Source organism: Streptopelia decaocto (genome assembly GCF_964273445.1).
Source record: "Streptopelia decaocto genome assembly, chromosome: 1".
NCBI lineage: Eukaryota > Metazoa > Chordata > Aves > Columbiformes > Columbidae > Streptopelia > Streptopelia decaocto.
In genome coordinates this window covers 156,797,422-156,812,673 of record NC_138663.1, presented here as the reverse complement: position 1 = coordinate 156,812,673, position 15,252 = coordinate 156,797,422, and the positions used below count along the sequence as shown (strand labels likewise).

At 43.2% G+C, this 15,252-nt stretch overlaps 1 protein-coding gene across 1 annotated transcript in view; it reads left to right on the top strand.

Moving 5' to 3' along the window:
* The first annotated feature begins 894 nt into the window (after nt 1-894).
* Nucleotides 895-15,252, top strand: part of UBAC2 (UBA domain containing 2) — a 104,340-nt gene continuing 89,982 nt past the window's right edge. Inside the window, exons 1-2 of the mRNA XM_082043315.1 lie at nt 895-1,013; nt 11,205-11,332. Coding sequence (XP_081899441.1) covers nt 983-1,013; nt 11,205-11,332 — 159 coding nt within the window. The 5' untranslated portion in view covers nt 895-982. The remainder of the gene's footprint in view (nt 1,014-11,204; nt 11,333-15,252) is intronic.

The window sequence follows — 15,252 nt, the reverse complement described above, 5'->3', positions numbered from 1 at the left end:
CTGAGCCTCAGGTGTCAGTAGTTTTCTGAAGTATGAGGAGTCAGGCTTCCTCAAGGCACCTCCCAATTTCAAAGTTAAATAATCTTCATAAAAGCAGGAGTAATTATGTGTAATATGTGTAGGCTAAGTAGCAAGAGAAGGGCAACAAAGCTGGTGAGGGGCCTGGAGCACAAGTCTGATGAGGAGCAGCTGAGGGAACTGGGGCTGTTTAGCCTGGAGAAAAGGAGGCTGAGGGGAGACATTATCGCTGTCTGCAACTACCTGAAAGGAGGTTGTAACATGGAGGGGGCTGGTCTCTTCTCCTAAATAGCAAGCAATACGACAAGAGAAAATGGCCTCAAGTTGCACCAGGGAAGGCTGAGATTGGATATTAGGAAAAATTTCTTCACAGAAAGGGTTGTCAGGCATTGGAACAGGCTGCCCAGGGAAGTGGTGGAGTCACCATCCCTGGAGGTGTTTAAAAGGTGTTTAGACGAGGTTCTTAGGACATGGTTTAGTGCCAGAATTAGGTTATAGTTGGACTCGATGATCCTGAGGGTCTCTTCCAACTGACAAAATTCTATTCCAACTTACGTTTTACCTCGTAACTTTGAAGCACTCTTCCCTGTGCCTCAGGGCCTGCGAGCGCCCTCTGGCAGGAGCAGCCACCACCAGCCGCCCCCAGCCTTACTGTGGGCTAATTAAGAGAATGTATGCCGTCTATAGACGATCGTATCGGCTCCGTCGGGCGGGCGAGGCGGGGTAGGTGAGGAGAGGGGCGTCGGGCCCCATCGTCTCTCCCCCACTCCCTCCCCCGCCCGCCCGGCGGGCCCGGCAGGGGGCGCCGGCCGCTCGTTTGACGGCGGTGTTTGGCCCATCGCGGCCGCCTTACCCGCGCCGTGCCCGGCCCGCCGCGGTTCCTCAGGGTCTGCCCGGCCTCTAGGGGGGAAAGGGGGGGTGGTTCCGCCAGCGGCGCCCGCCGCGGCTGGGCCGGGCCGGCGCCATGTTCACCAGCACCGGCTCCAACGGGCTCTGTGAGTACCGGCCCCGCCGCAGCGCGGGGAGGACGGGGCGGGAAGGGGTGTGTCGGTGTCTCCCCCGCCGCGGGTGGCCCGGCCCTCTCCGTCTGCGGGAGGACGGGACGCTGCCGGGGTGGGGGGCGCCGCCGTGAGGGACCGCACCGGGCGGGGCGGCCGCGCCGTGACCTCTGCGGAAGCCGCGGGGTGGGGGAGGAGGGGACAGGGGCGCTCCCGCCGCCCGGCCTGGGCGCGGCGCTGCTGCTGCTGCTGCCGCCGCCGCCTCCCCCGGGGCAGCCGCTGGCCCCGCTCCCCGCGGTCGCAGCCCGGCCTCGGCTTGACTTTTAAACTCGGGCTTTACGGCGTGTCCCGCGAGGGGCCGCGCCCGGCGGTGCGGGCGCAGGAGGAGCCGCTGCGGCGGTCACAGCGGTGCCTTCGGCCGCGCTCGGGGGGATTCGCTGCCCGGGCTGTGATGCCTGGTCCGGCCGGCGGCAAAGGGGCTGTGCCCGAGGGAGGCGGCCCTGTGCCGGCACGGCCCAGCCCGGGATGTGTGGGTGTATGTATTTACATACCGAGAGATGTATCAGAGAAGAAAAATAACTATCTTTTTAAAGTGAAAAGTAGGTTATTGTTTAAACCACTTTATTGGGAAGACAGATTTAAGGGCAAATATGTTTCCTCTGTTTAACTTAAATTTTACATAGTGCATATAGAATCATAGAATGTCCTGAGTGGGAAGGCACCCACAAGGATCATCGAGTCCAACTCCTGTCCCTGCACAGGACAACCCCACAGTTCACACCATGTGTCTGGAGGCTTGTCCAGTCTCTTCTTGAACACTGTCAGGCTTGGGGCCGTGACACCTCCCTGGGGAGCCTGTTCCAGTGCTGCACCACCCTCTGGGGTGAAGATCCTTATCATGATATCCAGCCTTTTTCTAATGTCTAACCTAATGTCTGTGTCAATCATCTCATATCCCAGCTGCTACCTGAACAGACCTCACAGGCACTGAGGGTCACTGCTGAGCCTGTCTGCAGGATGAAGGGTCTGCTGCGTTCAGAAACAGCAGCTAAGAACTGAGCTGTCTGCTGTGTGGACTTTGGCACTGCAGGTTTCAGAGCAGGCTGGGACATATGATAACCAAAACTTTGCTGACTAACTCATGATTCACACAGAATCCCAATCTGAGTGTAAAAGCACCCTCCAACTAGAGAGGAATAAATCTGGCATTTAAGGAGGAGTATTAGTTGTAGCTGTGTTGCATTTGAGGATTCCCAAGGAAGGGGCGGAGTATTTTTGCAGATGGATCTAATAACACTGTACTTGATTCACAGCTCCTGATTTTTAATTGTTTTCCCCCTAGTAATAGACACTGTAGAAGAACAATGTTGGTGGCATGTGTCTGTGTATAGTTCTATGAGACAGAGATGGGGTGAGAAGTATCCTTGTTTGGCTGAATGGGTGGAAAGTCGTGATCAGTATTTAAAATTTTTTCCAAGATAGGTCGATCAGAAGGATGAGTGGAAAACTGTAGTCATAAGAAATGTATTTGTACTAGGAGAAAAACCTAGACAAGATGTAGTTCTGCAAAAAGTAAATGTTTTACAATTTAATTTTTTTTTCTTCTGGAAAACTGATACAACATACACTCTTACTGAACTCACCTGTTGACCTGAAGTGATGTTTCACATTAAGATGTGGCTGGCACTGACAAACTCTAGTAGAGGCATAGGTGGCAGTGACATAGGCTCACCTCGGGCACAGCTATGGCAGTTTAAGATGTCCCTGTGCCCTCAGACTTCTGTTTCTGCCTTTGAAGCAGAAGTGTCTGCTGAAGTAGCAGCAGGTATGTAGGATTCAGTCACTGATGTGCACAATCTGGTGGTTTAGGCAGTTAATGAATTGGTGCCTGGTGTTTCATCAGGGAAGCGTACATGTCCGTGTTCTGTTCTGCCGCTGGGTCTTGGGAGCAGGAACCTCTGGCAGAAGGGCAGGGACACACAATTGTTGGGGCACTGATGATGGATAAATGAGCCTGTGTCAGAGACTTTAGGTAAAATCAGTAGACACCTGGTTCAACAGTCATAAGAATGGCAGGGCAGATTGAAGGCTTCTGTACCCTAGTGTGCCATCTCTGACAGACTTTTTAACATCTAGAATGTTTTGTTAAAGCCATATCACAACACCATTTGGTAAAAATAATACTAAACTCTTTTTAGCTATATGTATAATAGATCATTTTAAAAAGTGACCCAGTTGTTGATGATATTTCTAGTAGATTAAGGGCTTTAGCATCTGCAGACATTGATGTGGTGGTAAAAATGTCAGAGGCTACTGTATTCTTTTTGTCTTGTTTTCACCGTTCCCTTCTTCAGCAATGGGAAACAAACAACAAATGACCTCAGAGCTCTACTGCATTTTGCTAATGTGATTCTTACTGGGCTTGTTATACAAAATGTTTTAACAAGAATGCCAGAGCCCCTCTTGTCCCCAGATTTCTAGAGGCAAGTCTAGGTTTGGCCTGCTCACCTTTTTAAAAACTTTTTTCTGATTTTGAAGCTGCTTATCAGAACCTAAACAATTATTTAACTTATTTGAAGTATTTTGATTAATGTAAATTCTTCTGCTTAGTTACTTCTTGGAATTGCATTTAATACTTTTCTGAAAGAGATAGCAGAGGAACCAGTGGCTCATAATGGCAGCAGTTGCAGCTGGCTGTAAACTTATTGCTCCATCTGGTGATATTAATCTAGTGAAGGTCGATAGAATCTTGGATGAGGATATTATTGTCCACGTTCTTTGAATTCTTTGTTGTTTATTTCTTCTGCTAATTTTACAATAATCCAAAATAAATAGCAGTGGACTATATAGTATAATTCCAGGAGGTTTTGGAAACAATATAAAGATGAATCTAATAGTCTGTGTTGTCATTAGAGGTCTAAATGAGAGAAGTAACTCAAGAATCCTTATGTTCTCTTTGATTTTGAATTTGATCTATGTACTTGCATCAATGTCCTACAAAGCCTACCTCCTTTTGATTGATACTGCATTGGTCCCTTTTCCCCTTTTTGCATCCTGTCTTTTCAGTGTTTCTAGGCTGCCTCTCTATCTCTTGCTGTTTTGATGAAAATAAAAACTCTTCTTTTAAACTACAGGGAGACTGACATGATTAGGTTATTTTCAAGCTGCTTATTAAGTATGCATTTAAAACTTGTCTTTGACAAGTAGAATAATTTAGTTAGAATATTAAGTTTTGGACATTTTTCATCATATATTATTCCTCTTACTATAAAAATACATGGAACTTTGATTGACCTTATAGTCAATGCTATCTTTTATTATGTCCCAGGCATGGTAACCGTGTGTAATCAAGAGAAGACAGCTTGCAATTCAAATAAAAAGCCTGTGTTTTTGTTAAAATTAAGTTAATGTTTAATATTCCAAAGATTTAATATGACAAAATGTGACAGAAGAGATGACTGAACTTTGGTAGACGGATGTCACTTAGCAGTATACTGATGTACTGTTCCTAGGAAACGTAGGAGGAAGACACCGTAGCTTCATTTTAGCACAATTTATTTATAACATTTATTTGGAAAAGTATTTGTCTGCGTGTTCGGTGTGCATGAACAAATCTTCAGTGAGTAAATGAAAAACTTGAGTATTTTGATTTCATCAAAAAAAGGAGTTCAGCTGTCTATTTGTTTGTGCAGTTTACTGCATTTCCAGTTTTTCAGACCAAGAATTCTGTCGGGTTTCTTAATTCTGAATGCATTTTGCTTTTGTATTATAAGATGGCTCTGACATACTACTACAGACTTAACAGAGTAAGTTTAGCTCACCTAAGCTTTTGTGAAGCCCACTTATCTACTGTAGCTGTCCTGATTGTTGTTGTTCGTCATTCAAGGTAAGGTTGTTTTTTGCATTATTTACAGTTAGTTGATAAAATGGTCCTAAGAAACATCATCTACATGTAGCCATAGATAGACCCTTTGGCTGTTTTTGTTACATAGACCTTTGCTTGGTTGATGGCCAAATTTCATTTCTGCTAAAATACCACTACTATGCTGAACAAACAATGTCTGAAGTTATTAGTGAGTACAAACTATTTCTATATTACTTAGCTTGATATAACTTTATGGATCATCTCTGTACTATGGATGCCAATGGATGCTACACTATGATACGTGGCTACACAGACAAGTTCATTTCACATCCTGGCTCCACAGTTCAGTAAGGTGAATTATATTATCTTCATCTAAGGAATATTCCGAATTTGTCAGTTCATTACCACAGATTCAGCTTCAGGTATTACTCATAAGTTTGTCTGCTTCTGCTGAAGTTAGACTTTCTTGTAAATCATGCTTGGATAGCTGGGCCTGTGTAGTGAAGTCATTGACTGTGTCCATGTGCCTTTTAAGATGTCTCATGACTTTGAGCACTAAAGTTGAGTTCTTGCATAATGTGTTTGTCTAGTATTTCTTATCATAGTTTAAGAGTTTCCTGGTATAAATCCTCTGTCCTACTTGTCCTTTTCTGTGCTTTTTAAAATCAGTGTTTTTAAAATCACATGCATGGGCAAAGAGGTTCTTGAAAAGTGATATTGTAAGAGACATATATAAAAGCAAACCACTCCAACAAACAAACAGTCCAACCCTGGGTGCATGTGAGCCAGTTCTGACAAGTAGGTCCTTTGCTAGCAGGGATATGGTGAATTCCTAATGGAATCAGCATTTGATGACACTGACCAATAACACACCTACTTAGTGTATAACACACAATTTTGGATGAGGAGGTGTGAAAATAAACCTACCTGGTACACGTTACAGCTATGCAATATGGAAGTCAGGAAACAAGGAAGAGCACAATTTAAAAGGACAAAGACAGTTTGCTTTCATTCAGGCAAACTGCTTCTGTTATCTGGAATATTGGAGGAACTGGTGTGCCCTGGGGAAAAAAAAAAAAAAAAAAAGCCAGTTACTCTGGTTAGTAGGAAGCACAGCATGGGCATACTCAAATGACAGAAAACAAAAACCCAGTTGAGTTGACTTGTGAAACTACATTGTGGTGTGTTCAGGAAGGAAGCTGCAGCACCAGGCTTTGAGGAGGAGCTTGTGGGGTGGCCGTGGTGCCCAACCCAGACCAGTTTCTTGTGTTGCAGTCTGCCAGCAACTGGAGTCTCAGGACAAACACTGCTGGAACACTTAGTGGCTCTGCAAAGGTCAACATGAGCACATGAAGGCTGACACTGGGCCAGATGTTTGCTTTACTGTAATGCTGCTTAGCTGTATTTGCTGGTTGTTCTCCAACATGCTGCGTCCCAGGGGCAAAGTATGATATGCAGAAGGCTCTCCGTTATAAGACACCAAGGCTTTTCAAACAACTTAAACCTCTAAGACCAAGACCAAACTTTTCTGCAGACACTGTAATATCCCCTCCCAATATTCTTCATGCCATGTGCAACACTGCACATGAGTATAGTACAAAAACCTTTCAGAGCTGGTCTTTATTAAGGTAAAATCTGAGTTCATGTTTTAAAGCCTTGCTACATCTGGAAAATATCTGACTACTTTGCCTACCGCATACAAGCTACTTCATGTAGTAGTAGAGAATGGAGTCCTTTGAACTTGAGTGCAAGCATTTCTGCTAATGCAACTTATGCTCCTACCTCCCAGTGAACCTTGTAGTGCAGTGCTAGTAATTTGTTAAAAATCCCCAAGGCAACAGGGGAATGCTGTGCTCTTCTGCTTGTGTAACCTGCAAGACTGAACTGTGTTTTGCACAGGCGTCAGGAAAATATTAAAGGTATGTAAGTTGATGCTTTGTGGTATGACTGAAGGAAACATCAAGTATGCATTGAATATATCTGACTTCTGTGCATAACAATATTGTATAGTACAGTGCTATGTGGGAAAACAAATTAGCTTGTATATCAGCATGCCACAGTGCAACTTGGTTCAAAATAATAGCTTGAGTCCTGGGAGCAGCATAGCCACCCCAGTTCAATTAGCCACGCATTATATACCACAAAAAATGTGGCTGTTCTGCTGCTGCGCTGCAGAGCTGGCTCATTTCAACCTAGCATGGGGATCTCCACGTGATGTTGTGGTGTAGCCATACCTGGTATTTCTGACACTGTATGCTAATACTAGTATGGTAATATGCTCTGTGGTTGGGCGGAAGAAGAGGCTGCTCAGTGAGGTATTTTTGTTAACTTTGACCTGTTTCATTTTCTGTTTCTTTTCGAAAGTTCCTTTTAGAACCAAGGGGTTGTTTGTGTGTTTTTGTTTTTGTTTTTTTCCTTTTTGTAGCTCCTCATTCTTTTATACTTTGTGACTTAGGCTAAAACAAGTAGTTTCTAAACAGTAAGTGTATAGGTAACAGTAAGTATAGGTAACTGGTGTGATTATAGTCTTACCTGTGCCTTTTAAAAATAGGTTTAAAATGTTATCACAGTTGGTTTCTTCATTGACTTTCTTGATATATATACTAACATTATTCACTTCTCAGCTTCTGCACTAAGTTTATAAGCCTTTGATGAAAAACTCTTCCTGCGGTGATACTCTTGTTACTGTGTTCACTTGCAGGCATGATGACTATTAACCACCAGAGTACGCTGTGAAGTGACAGTCTGAACACAGGGTCCCCTTCCTGTGCCTGTGCTCTGTGCCTGGACCAGGGGCAAGAGCTGCTCTCCTGACCCAGAATACTTCATTCAATCATGTACTACCTTCAGGAAGCACTAATTTCACTGCTTTTGCAGGGTCCTCTGGTATCGCACTTTTTTTTTTTTTCCCCCAAAGGATGAAATATTGAAAAAATACTTCTAGTGGATTGAACAAACTGTAAAAAAACATATGGTTAAATTCCATCCTACCAGTCAGCACACAGCCTCCTGGTGTCTTCCAAATTCCCCAAGCAGTATTACAGGTGTCTGTATCTCTTGTCATCCTCCCTCCATGGCTTGCTCTCATTTGTTCTCGGCTGCTGTTCAGGGCTCAGCGTGTGGTTATAATAAAGACAAGCTTTTACTTCTCATGTCTAGAGATCACTCCAGTCTCCCAAAGGTACACATTAGTGTCAAGGAAGCACTTAAAAAATACTTTTCAGATTTGAATATCTGACAGTGAGTTTCATCGACCGTTACAATAAAGGACAAGCAAGGTTGTCAAGCATTCAGGAGGAGGTACTAATGCTGTAAATGCTATTTTGGTTTAATGTGTAACAAACCTGCATCGGAAGGGAAAATAGTGGGCAAGAGTTCTTGAAAACTCTGACCATTTTGAAATATCACTTTCGGCTGATAAACCTACTTCAAGTTCTTGGCTAGATTTTGGAATACAGTAGATGAATGTATGCATGATTGCTTAATGCAGAAATAACAATTCTACCCAAAATAGAGATTCCATCAGTGCATTTGGGAAGTACTGCGCATTCGATGTGCATCAGTTGTGGTTTAAAAGATTTGCAGAACTTTTGTATCAGCATTAAAAGGTGGTTCATGCGTGTTTCATGCCATTATAGTAGCCCCCAGTAGGTAATTGGATGAAAGTGGTGTGTCTGTCTCATAGTAGCTGGGTTTGGGAAGTTTGCAGGTGACAGTGGGGGAAAAAAAAAAAGCTGTTATACAGTGTGTTTCATCTGTAGCACTAGTGTAAGCTCAGTAGGGATCCCCACAAAAAAATGTCCTGAGCTAATTTGAGCTTCTGCAGCCACTGTTCATCAGCTGGCGTTAGCAATGAGGTCCTCTTCTAGGTCAATGCTTGAGTCTTGGGCCCAGAATAGCAGTCAGGGGGGTGAAGTTTTTCCCCCCAAAGCCCTTCAGAAACAGTAGCTTGGCTTGGTCTGGCTGCCTGTTCTGACATTCTCATCTGCTCGCTCTCTTCATCTACGACTGGTGAACAGACAGGGAGCAGGAAATAATTTTTTAAAATATAGCTGTTGCTTCTGCCACAACTTTCATACTCTTCTCATTAGTGCAGTGGTGGCTTCTGAAGCTGCAACTACCTGCGCAGCTGTGCCATAAGCCTCTCTCTCTCCGTGATAGACAGTCACAAGTATTCTTTAACTCTGTGTACTTTGAAAGTGGTATTGACAGCCAAAAAAAGTGATGGGTTGTGGAAGAGGAGGATTCATGGGCTTTGTAATGAGTTCAGGGTGGAGTGTGGAGACTTAGAGGTGATTTTCTCATTCATGTCGCATTTTAGGATTAGCCTCAGGTTGCGCAGTGATAGGACAAAGGTTGGGACACTTGCCTGTGAGATTCTGAGGGTAGCTTTGGGGAGAACTTCTCCGTTGCACCAGGGGGAAGCAAAGATCTGTAGCAAAAGCTTGTTCTTTGCTCTTCATCATAGCATGTTTTGCTGGTTGTTACGAAATCACTCTGTTCCCTTAGATTGAAGTTCAGTACGTGTGTTGCAGCACCAATGCTATTACTGCCTGTTGTTGGAAAGAATTGACACTTAAGGAGTAATTTGGGATTGCAAAATTATTCCAAGGTCTTTCAGGTTCGTATTTGATGTATTTTAACTCTTCAGGCTGAAAATGTGAGTTTATCCTTTCATTTTACTTTCTTTACATGGTACAAAGGCACTGTGTTTTTCTCCTCCTTGTGCACGTTTACATTGGTGCTGCCAGTAGACACTGGTACCCAGCATAGGTTCATAATACATGTTTCCATCTTGCACACAGTTCCAAATCCATTGGACTAAAATTTTACTTTCTGAATTTTACCTTTCCATTCAAAGTAAGCAATTTGACTCAGATGTCAGAATGCCTGATTGTCAGTATCTGGGATTGTTAGTCATTTTTGGTCTTGCTGCTTGAGACATTCCACAGCAGTGGGAGGGTTGTTCCTTCACTGGTGACCTTACAGTAGCCCTTTGTAAGGATCTATATGCTGTGGAGTAGCAAAGCAAACTACTGCACTGTACAGTGAAACGCTTTGAAAAAAACACTTCAAGAGATTTATTGTTTATCTGGGAGGGAAGGCTGAGAGGGGATCTTATCAATGCTTACAAATATCTGAAGGGTGGATATCAAGAGGACCAGACTCTTTTCAGGGGTGCCCAACAATAGGATGAGGGGTTGTGGAGTCTTCTTCTCTGGTCATTCAAAACCCACCTGGACACATTCCTGTGTGATCCGCTCTGGGTGAACCTGCTTTAGCAGGTGGATTGGACTAGATCATCTCCAGAGGTCCCTTCCAACCCCAACCATTCTATGATTCTGTGACCTTTCTCAGCTTTACTGGACAAGAATAAACTCATCAACTGTGATGACATTTTTGAGAAGCTTGAGAGTAGAAGTTTCCGTTACTCATGTGATGTTCCCTGTGGGTGACTGTCACATTAATGGGTTGGTTACTTGTGTGGTTTTTCACTTGATGACGTGGTTAAAAATAAGTACTTTTCTTTCATAACAATGTTTAAAGTGTCTAAGCTGAAAGCTAAAAGGAGGCGTGTAAGAAATTCATGAAATAATGTAAATGCATCTGATAGTAAAATAACACATCAAACTTTGGTTCAGAAATATCTACTGTTGTGATTACTCCTTTTGTTCTGATTTAGGCTGTACTTTCATATATCTGTTGTATCCTGGTTATAAAACTGACCTTGTCACATTAAGAAATGTTAATTTAGCTAAGTTAACTATGGGAGCATTGCCTGAGGTTTCAAGTTAATATGTGTGTGCACAGTAACTTTCAGGCAGCTCCAGCTTCTGTTTTCCGTCAATGTTCTACAGTACTCCAATGACTTCAAACTTTTTGTAAGCATCCAACTAAATTAGAGGAATAATTTAAAAAAATAATGTCTGTTTGCATGTCTGTTTGGCCAACAACAAAATGTGAATGTTTTATTTCCTGGAACATGATTGAGCTTTAGGAGGGCAGCATAGGAGGGCGTGACCTCCACAGGTGCAGAGCACTTTGGTTTAATTATGGCCCAACAAATAATTTCATGAGAGAATGATGAAAACAAAATGTCTGATTAATATTTAACTGTCTTTAATATCTCCAAAGGCTTCCTTTGGGTGTTTTGTTTTTCTTACATATTTACAAGTTGTTGACAAATTGGGACATTGTTGAGATAAAAAGTCAAAGTGGTGCCACTGCTATTATGTTTTCCAATCACCTGTTTAAATATGTCACTTTTTAAATGTGATAGATTGTTCTCTAAAATGTTTTTTTGTTTGTTTTTTGTCTTTAAGATAAAGCACCTTTGTCAAAGAGCCTGTTATTAGTCCCAAGTGCCATCTCAATTCTATTGACTCTGCTCTTCCAACATTATCAGAAGTTCTTTGCATATAACCTACAAGCTATAAAAGAGGATTTTCAGGTAAGAATCAGTTGATTTTGTGTGGAAAGAGACTGCGAACTATGCTCTTCTGTGTGATTTCTCCCAGTTTTTTCTCCTCTGGGTCTTTTGCTTTATTCACTGTTGTAGACCAGCTTGTTTTTACCTTTTTTAATGTCACATCAGTAAGCTACTTTTTGGTAAAAGCAAGAAAAACTGATGTGAAAGTATCAACACAGCTTTTCACTTCTTTCTTTTGGCTGGGAAATGATTAGTTTTGTACCATATTTCCTTCCAGATGGTGGCATTTGGAAGTCTGCTGGGAGTGAAGTATGGTTTAACCTATGTACTAATATTAAATAGTTTCATATGAATGTCAGTATGTTATCGTGCTTAGTTTTTGAGGCTGAAGAGGGCTATTATGATCAGCTACTCTGATTGTATATGGTTTATTTTAACAGAGGCCGTAACTTTTGCTCTAACTTCTGCTGTAGTTAGTTGCAGGAAATTAAGATTTACCCATTGAATAGAACTGCTGATTCTAATTTGAAGATTCCAAGTGATGGGGGAGTTTGTCATGCTCCTCAGTAACCTGCTGAATTGGTTGATTATCTTATTAGACTTTTATTGCTTATTCCCAGTTCAAACTAAAATACTTTATCTTTTGGTATTTCATCTTGTAAGGTTTTTTTCCCATCTTAATTAAGAATCCTCTAGTACAGTTGTAATTGTTGAAATAATACCCGGAGAAGTGATTAATAAGTTTTGTGGGGGTTTGGGTTTTTTTTCATTTTCAGAAATGGCAAACTACTGCTCAACAGAGAAGGGTCAGCAGATGTCTCTGTAATTATCTTACCCCACATGTTTTACGGTTAGATCAAAAAAATGTATGAAGTCAACTCTATGTCTTTGAGGATGCCGACTGTAGCCTGGAAGCCTTAAAAGATTATTAGACCTAGCTGGTGATACCCTATGCTGTTGTGCTCGCTGTGATCTTTCTTGTCAAGAACAAGAGCGTCATTATAATCTCATAGATTGCAACTCTGCAAGAGCACTGCTCATATTTTCCAAGTTTCTTGCTAGTGCTGTGCAGCAAAAACACATAAATTAATGTCTGCCTTTTTAAAGTGTTACAACCAAGTGTTTGGGGGGGAGGAAGAGAAAGTGTGAGAAACTATTCAAGTTTAAAATGGAAATTTTGTAGGTTTGTGTTTCTTTTTTTAGTCCAAAAGTAAAAGGTGTTTGTCTCCATAAAGGGGATCCTCAAGAGCAGTGAAGAAACGTGTGTATAATGAAGATCTTGGTGACATTAGAACTATGTATTTTTTAGGCTGGCTAAAGCACAAAGCAATCAGGCTTAGAAGCCTTACACAGCCTATGCAAGGGCTGTTCAGTTAATGTGTATCATGAAATGTTCAGCTACCATCTCACAGCCCTGCCAGTTTGGACTTCAGCAGTAGGGGTACTCAAGGTGCTGGCTGGGTTTCAACACTGGGCATTTAGACATGGGACAACTGCAATGGTGAGGTCCCATTTCTTTCTTCTTGTGCAGTCCTGAGGAAATTGGAGGCTGAAGCATCGGCTGAGACCTAAAGACCTTGAGAAACATGTAAAGTTTAGGTAGTGTGTTGGCACTTGGACTTCCACAGAGGGGAGAACGCCTAGCAGGCTGTGGCTTAGGAAAGGGAGCTGGGAGAGCCAAAGCTTGTGCTGGAGACTAGTGAGAGAGATGAAGGGCAGCAACGAAGTTTTCTTTAAGTACATCTGCAGCAAAAGAAAGGCTTAAGGAAGGTATGGGCCTGATCCTCATTGTGGCAGGAGAACTAGGTGACAAGGAATATGCTGAGGTATTCAATCAGATGTATTTATCAGTACGTTTTTCCTTCAGGCCTCCAAGCAGAGTCTGTGAGAGTAAAGCAGTATCCACCATTGAGAAAAACAGAGTTAGTAATCACTTAACCCAACTGTACGCACAAGTTAATGGAACCAGATGAGTTGCCTCTGAGGGTGCCAGAGAAGCTCAAAATGTGATCGTGAGACTTTCTTTAGCATCTTTGAGAGGTCATGGCAGTTGGTGGAAGTACCCAATAGCTGGAGAAAGGCAAACATCGTGCCTGTCTTTAGGAGGGGCAGGCAGGAGGGTCCAGGTACCATCCAGCCACTCAGCCTTGACTTGGTCCCTAGGAAGGTCACAGATAAAATCTTTTTAGAAGCCATTTCTCAACCCACGCACAAAGGTGACTGGGAGCAGCCAACCAAGGTGAAGTGGACAGATCCTGTGGGTCACAATGGGTTGCACATGTCAGCAACACTTTTTGTGCCCATGGGAGCTTCTCTGATGGTTGAAGACTGCTTGGAAGAGTTGGGATCCACCTAACCAAGTGGGACAAAGCATCTTTGCTAACAGGCAGGCCAGCCTGCTGAGGAGGACTTTAAGTCAGGAACAACACAAGAGGGAGATGACAATCCACAGTCAACTGAGGAGGCAGTGGACTGGGTTAGCCAGCAAAGGATACCGGCTGCTGTGAACAAAAGGGATCTTGTAATCAACAAAACAGGACTGAAAAGGACCTACTTCAAGTGTATGCACATAAATAAGGAAGTGCCTATGGGACAGCGTTATGTGGAACACTCCTATATGTTTTCTGGGAAATCAGCGTGACTGGGTGTCTCTCTGAAGTGTCTGTACCCTAGTGTGTGCTACACAGGGAAGAAATAAGAGGAATTAAAGTCATATGCCGTTACAGGGCTACAATCTCATTGGAGTCACGGAGATGTGGGTTAGTTCATGTGACAAGCGAGCTGCAACAGGCAGGTACAAACTCTTTATGAAGGACAGGCAAGGAGGAGAATTGCTTGTTATGTGAAAGAGCCACAGAACTGCACAGAGCTTTGTATTGGGACATGAAAAAGTTGAGAGTTTATGGGTCAGGATTAGAGGGCAAACCAGCACAGCCAACTTTGATGGTGGTGTGTGCTACGAGCCACCTGATCATGAAGAAGTGTGTGAGGCCTTCTTCAGACACCTGGTTTCAGGTCCTGGCCCTCATAGAGGGCTTTAACCATCCTTATATGTGCTGGGAGGGTAACACAGCAGGGCACAAGAGTCCAGGAGGTTTCTGGAGGGCATTGATAACAGCTTCCTAACCCAGGTGATTGAGGAGCTGATGAGGGGTGATGTTGTGTCTGAACCTCATGCTTAAAAACAAGGAAGAAGAGCTGGCTGGGCATGTGAGGATCAGGGGTAGCATTGGTGTGTGTAAATACCTCATGGGAGGAAGCAAAGAAGAGGGAGCCAGGCCCAGTGAATGGACAAGAGGCAGAGGGCACAAATTGAAATAGAAGTAATTCCATTTAAATAAAGATCTTTTTACTGTAAGACTGATGGAACAGAGGAGCAGTTTCCCCAAAGAAGTTGTGTAGTCTCCATCCTTGGAGACAGTCAAAACCTGGACATGGTCGGTTAACATCCTGCTCTAGCTGACTTTGTTTTCAGTGAGGATGTCAGACTAGATGATGTCCAGAGGTGCCTTCCTACCTCATCTGTACTACAACTCTCTGAAAGCATGCCTCATCAACTGATTGCTTTCTTCCATGAGGCAAGTGGTGCTGTATTGGATTTTGCATACCTTCACTTTAGCAGGGCCTTTAAGCCAGTCTCCCATTGCATCCTTGAAGCCAAACTGGTGAGGTATGTACTGAATAACTGGACAAGAAATGGGTAGAAAATTGGCTGTACTCTCAATGGGATTATGGTCATTAGTGCAAAGTCCATTTGGCAGGTATTAATTAGGGGAGGGCCCCTCAGAGATAAGTACTAGGACTAGTACTATTTAATGTCTTCATTAGTGACCTGGATGATGGGATGGAGTGCAGTCTAAGCAAATATGTAGGTAATCCAAAATTGGTGGTAATGGTCAATATGTTGGAAGGCAGGGCTGCTATTCAGAGGTAACTTGGCA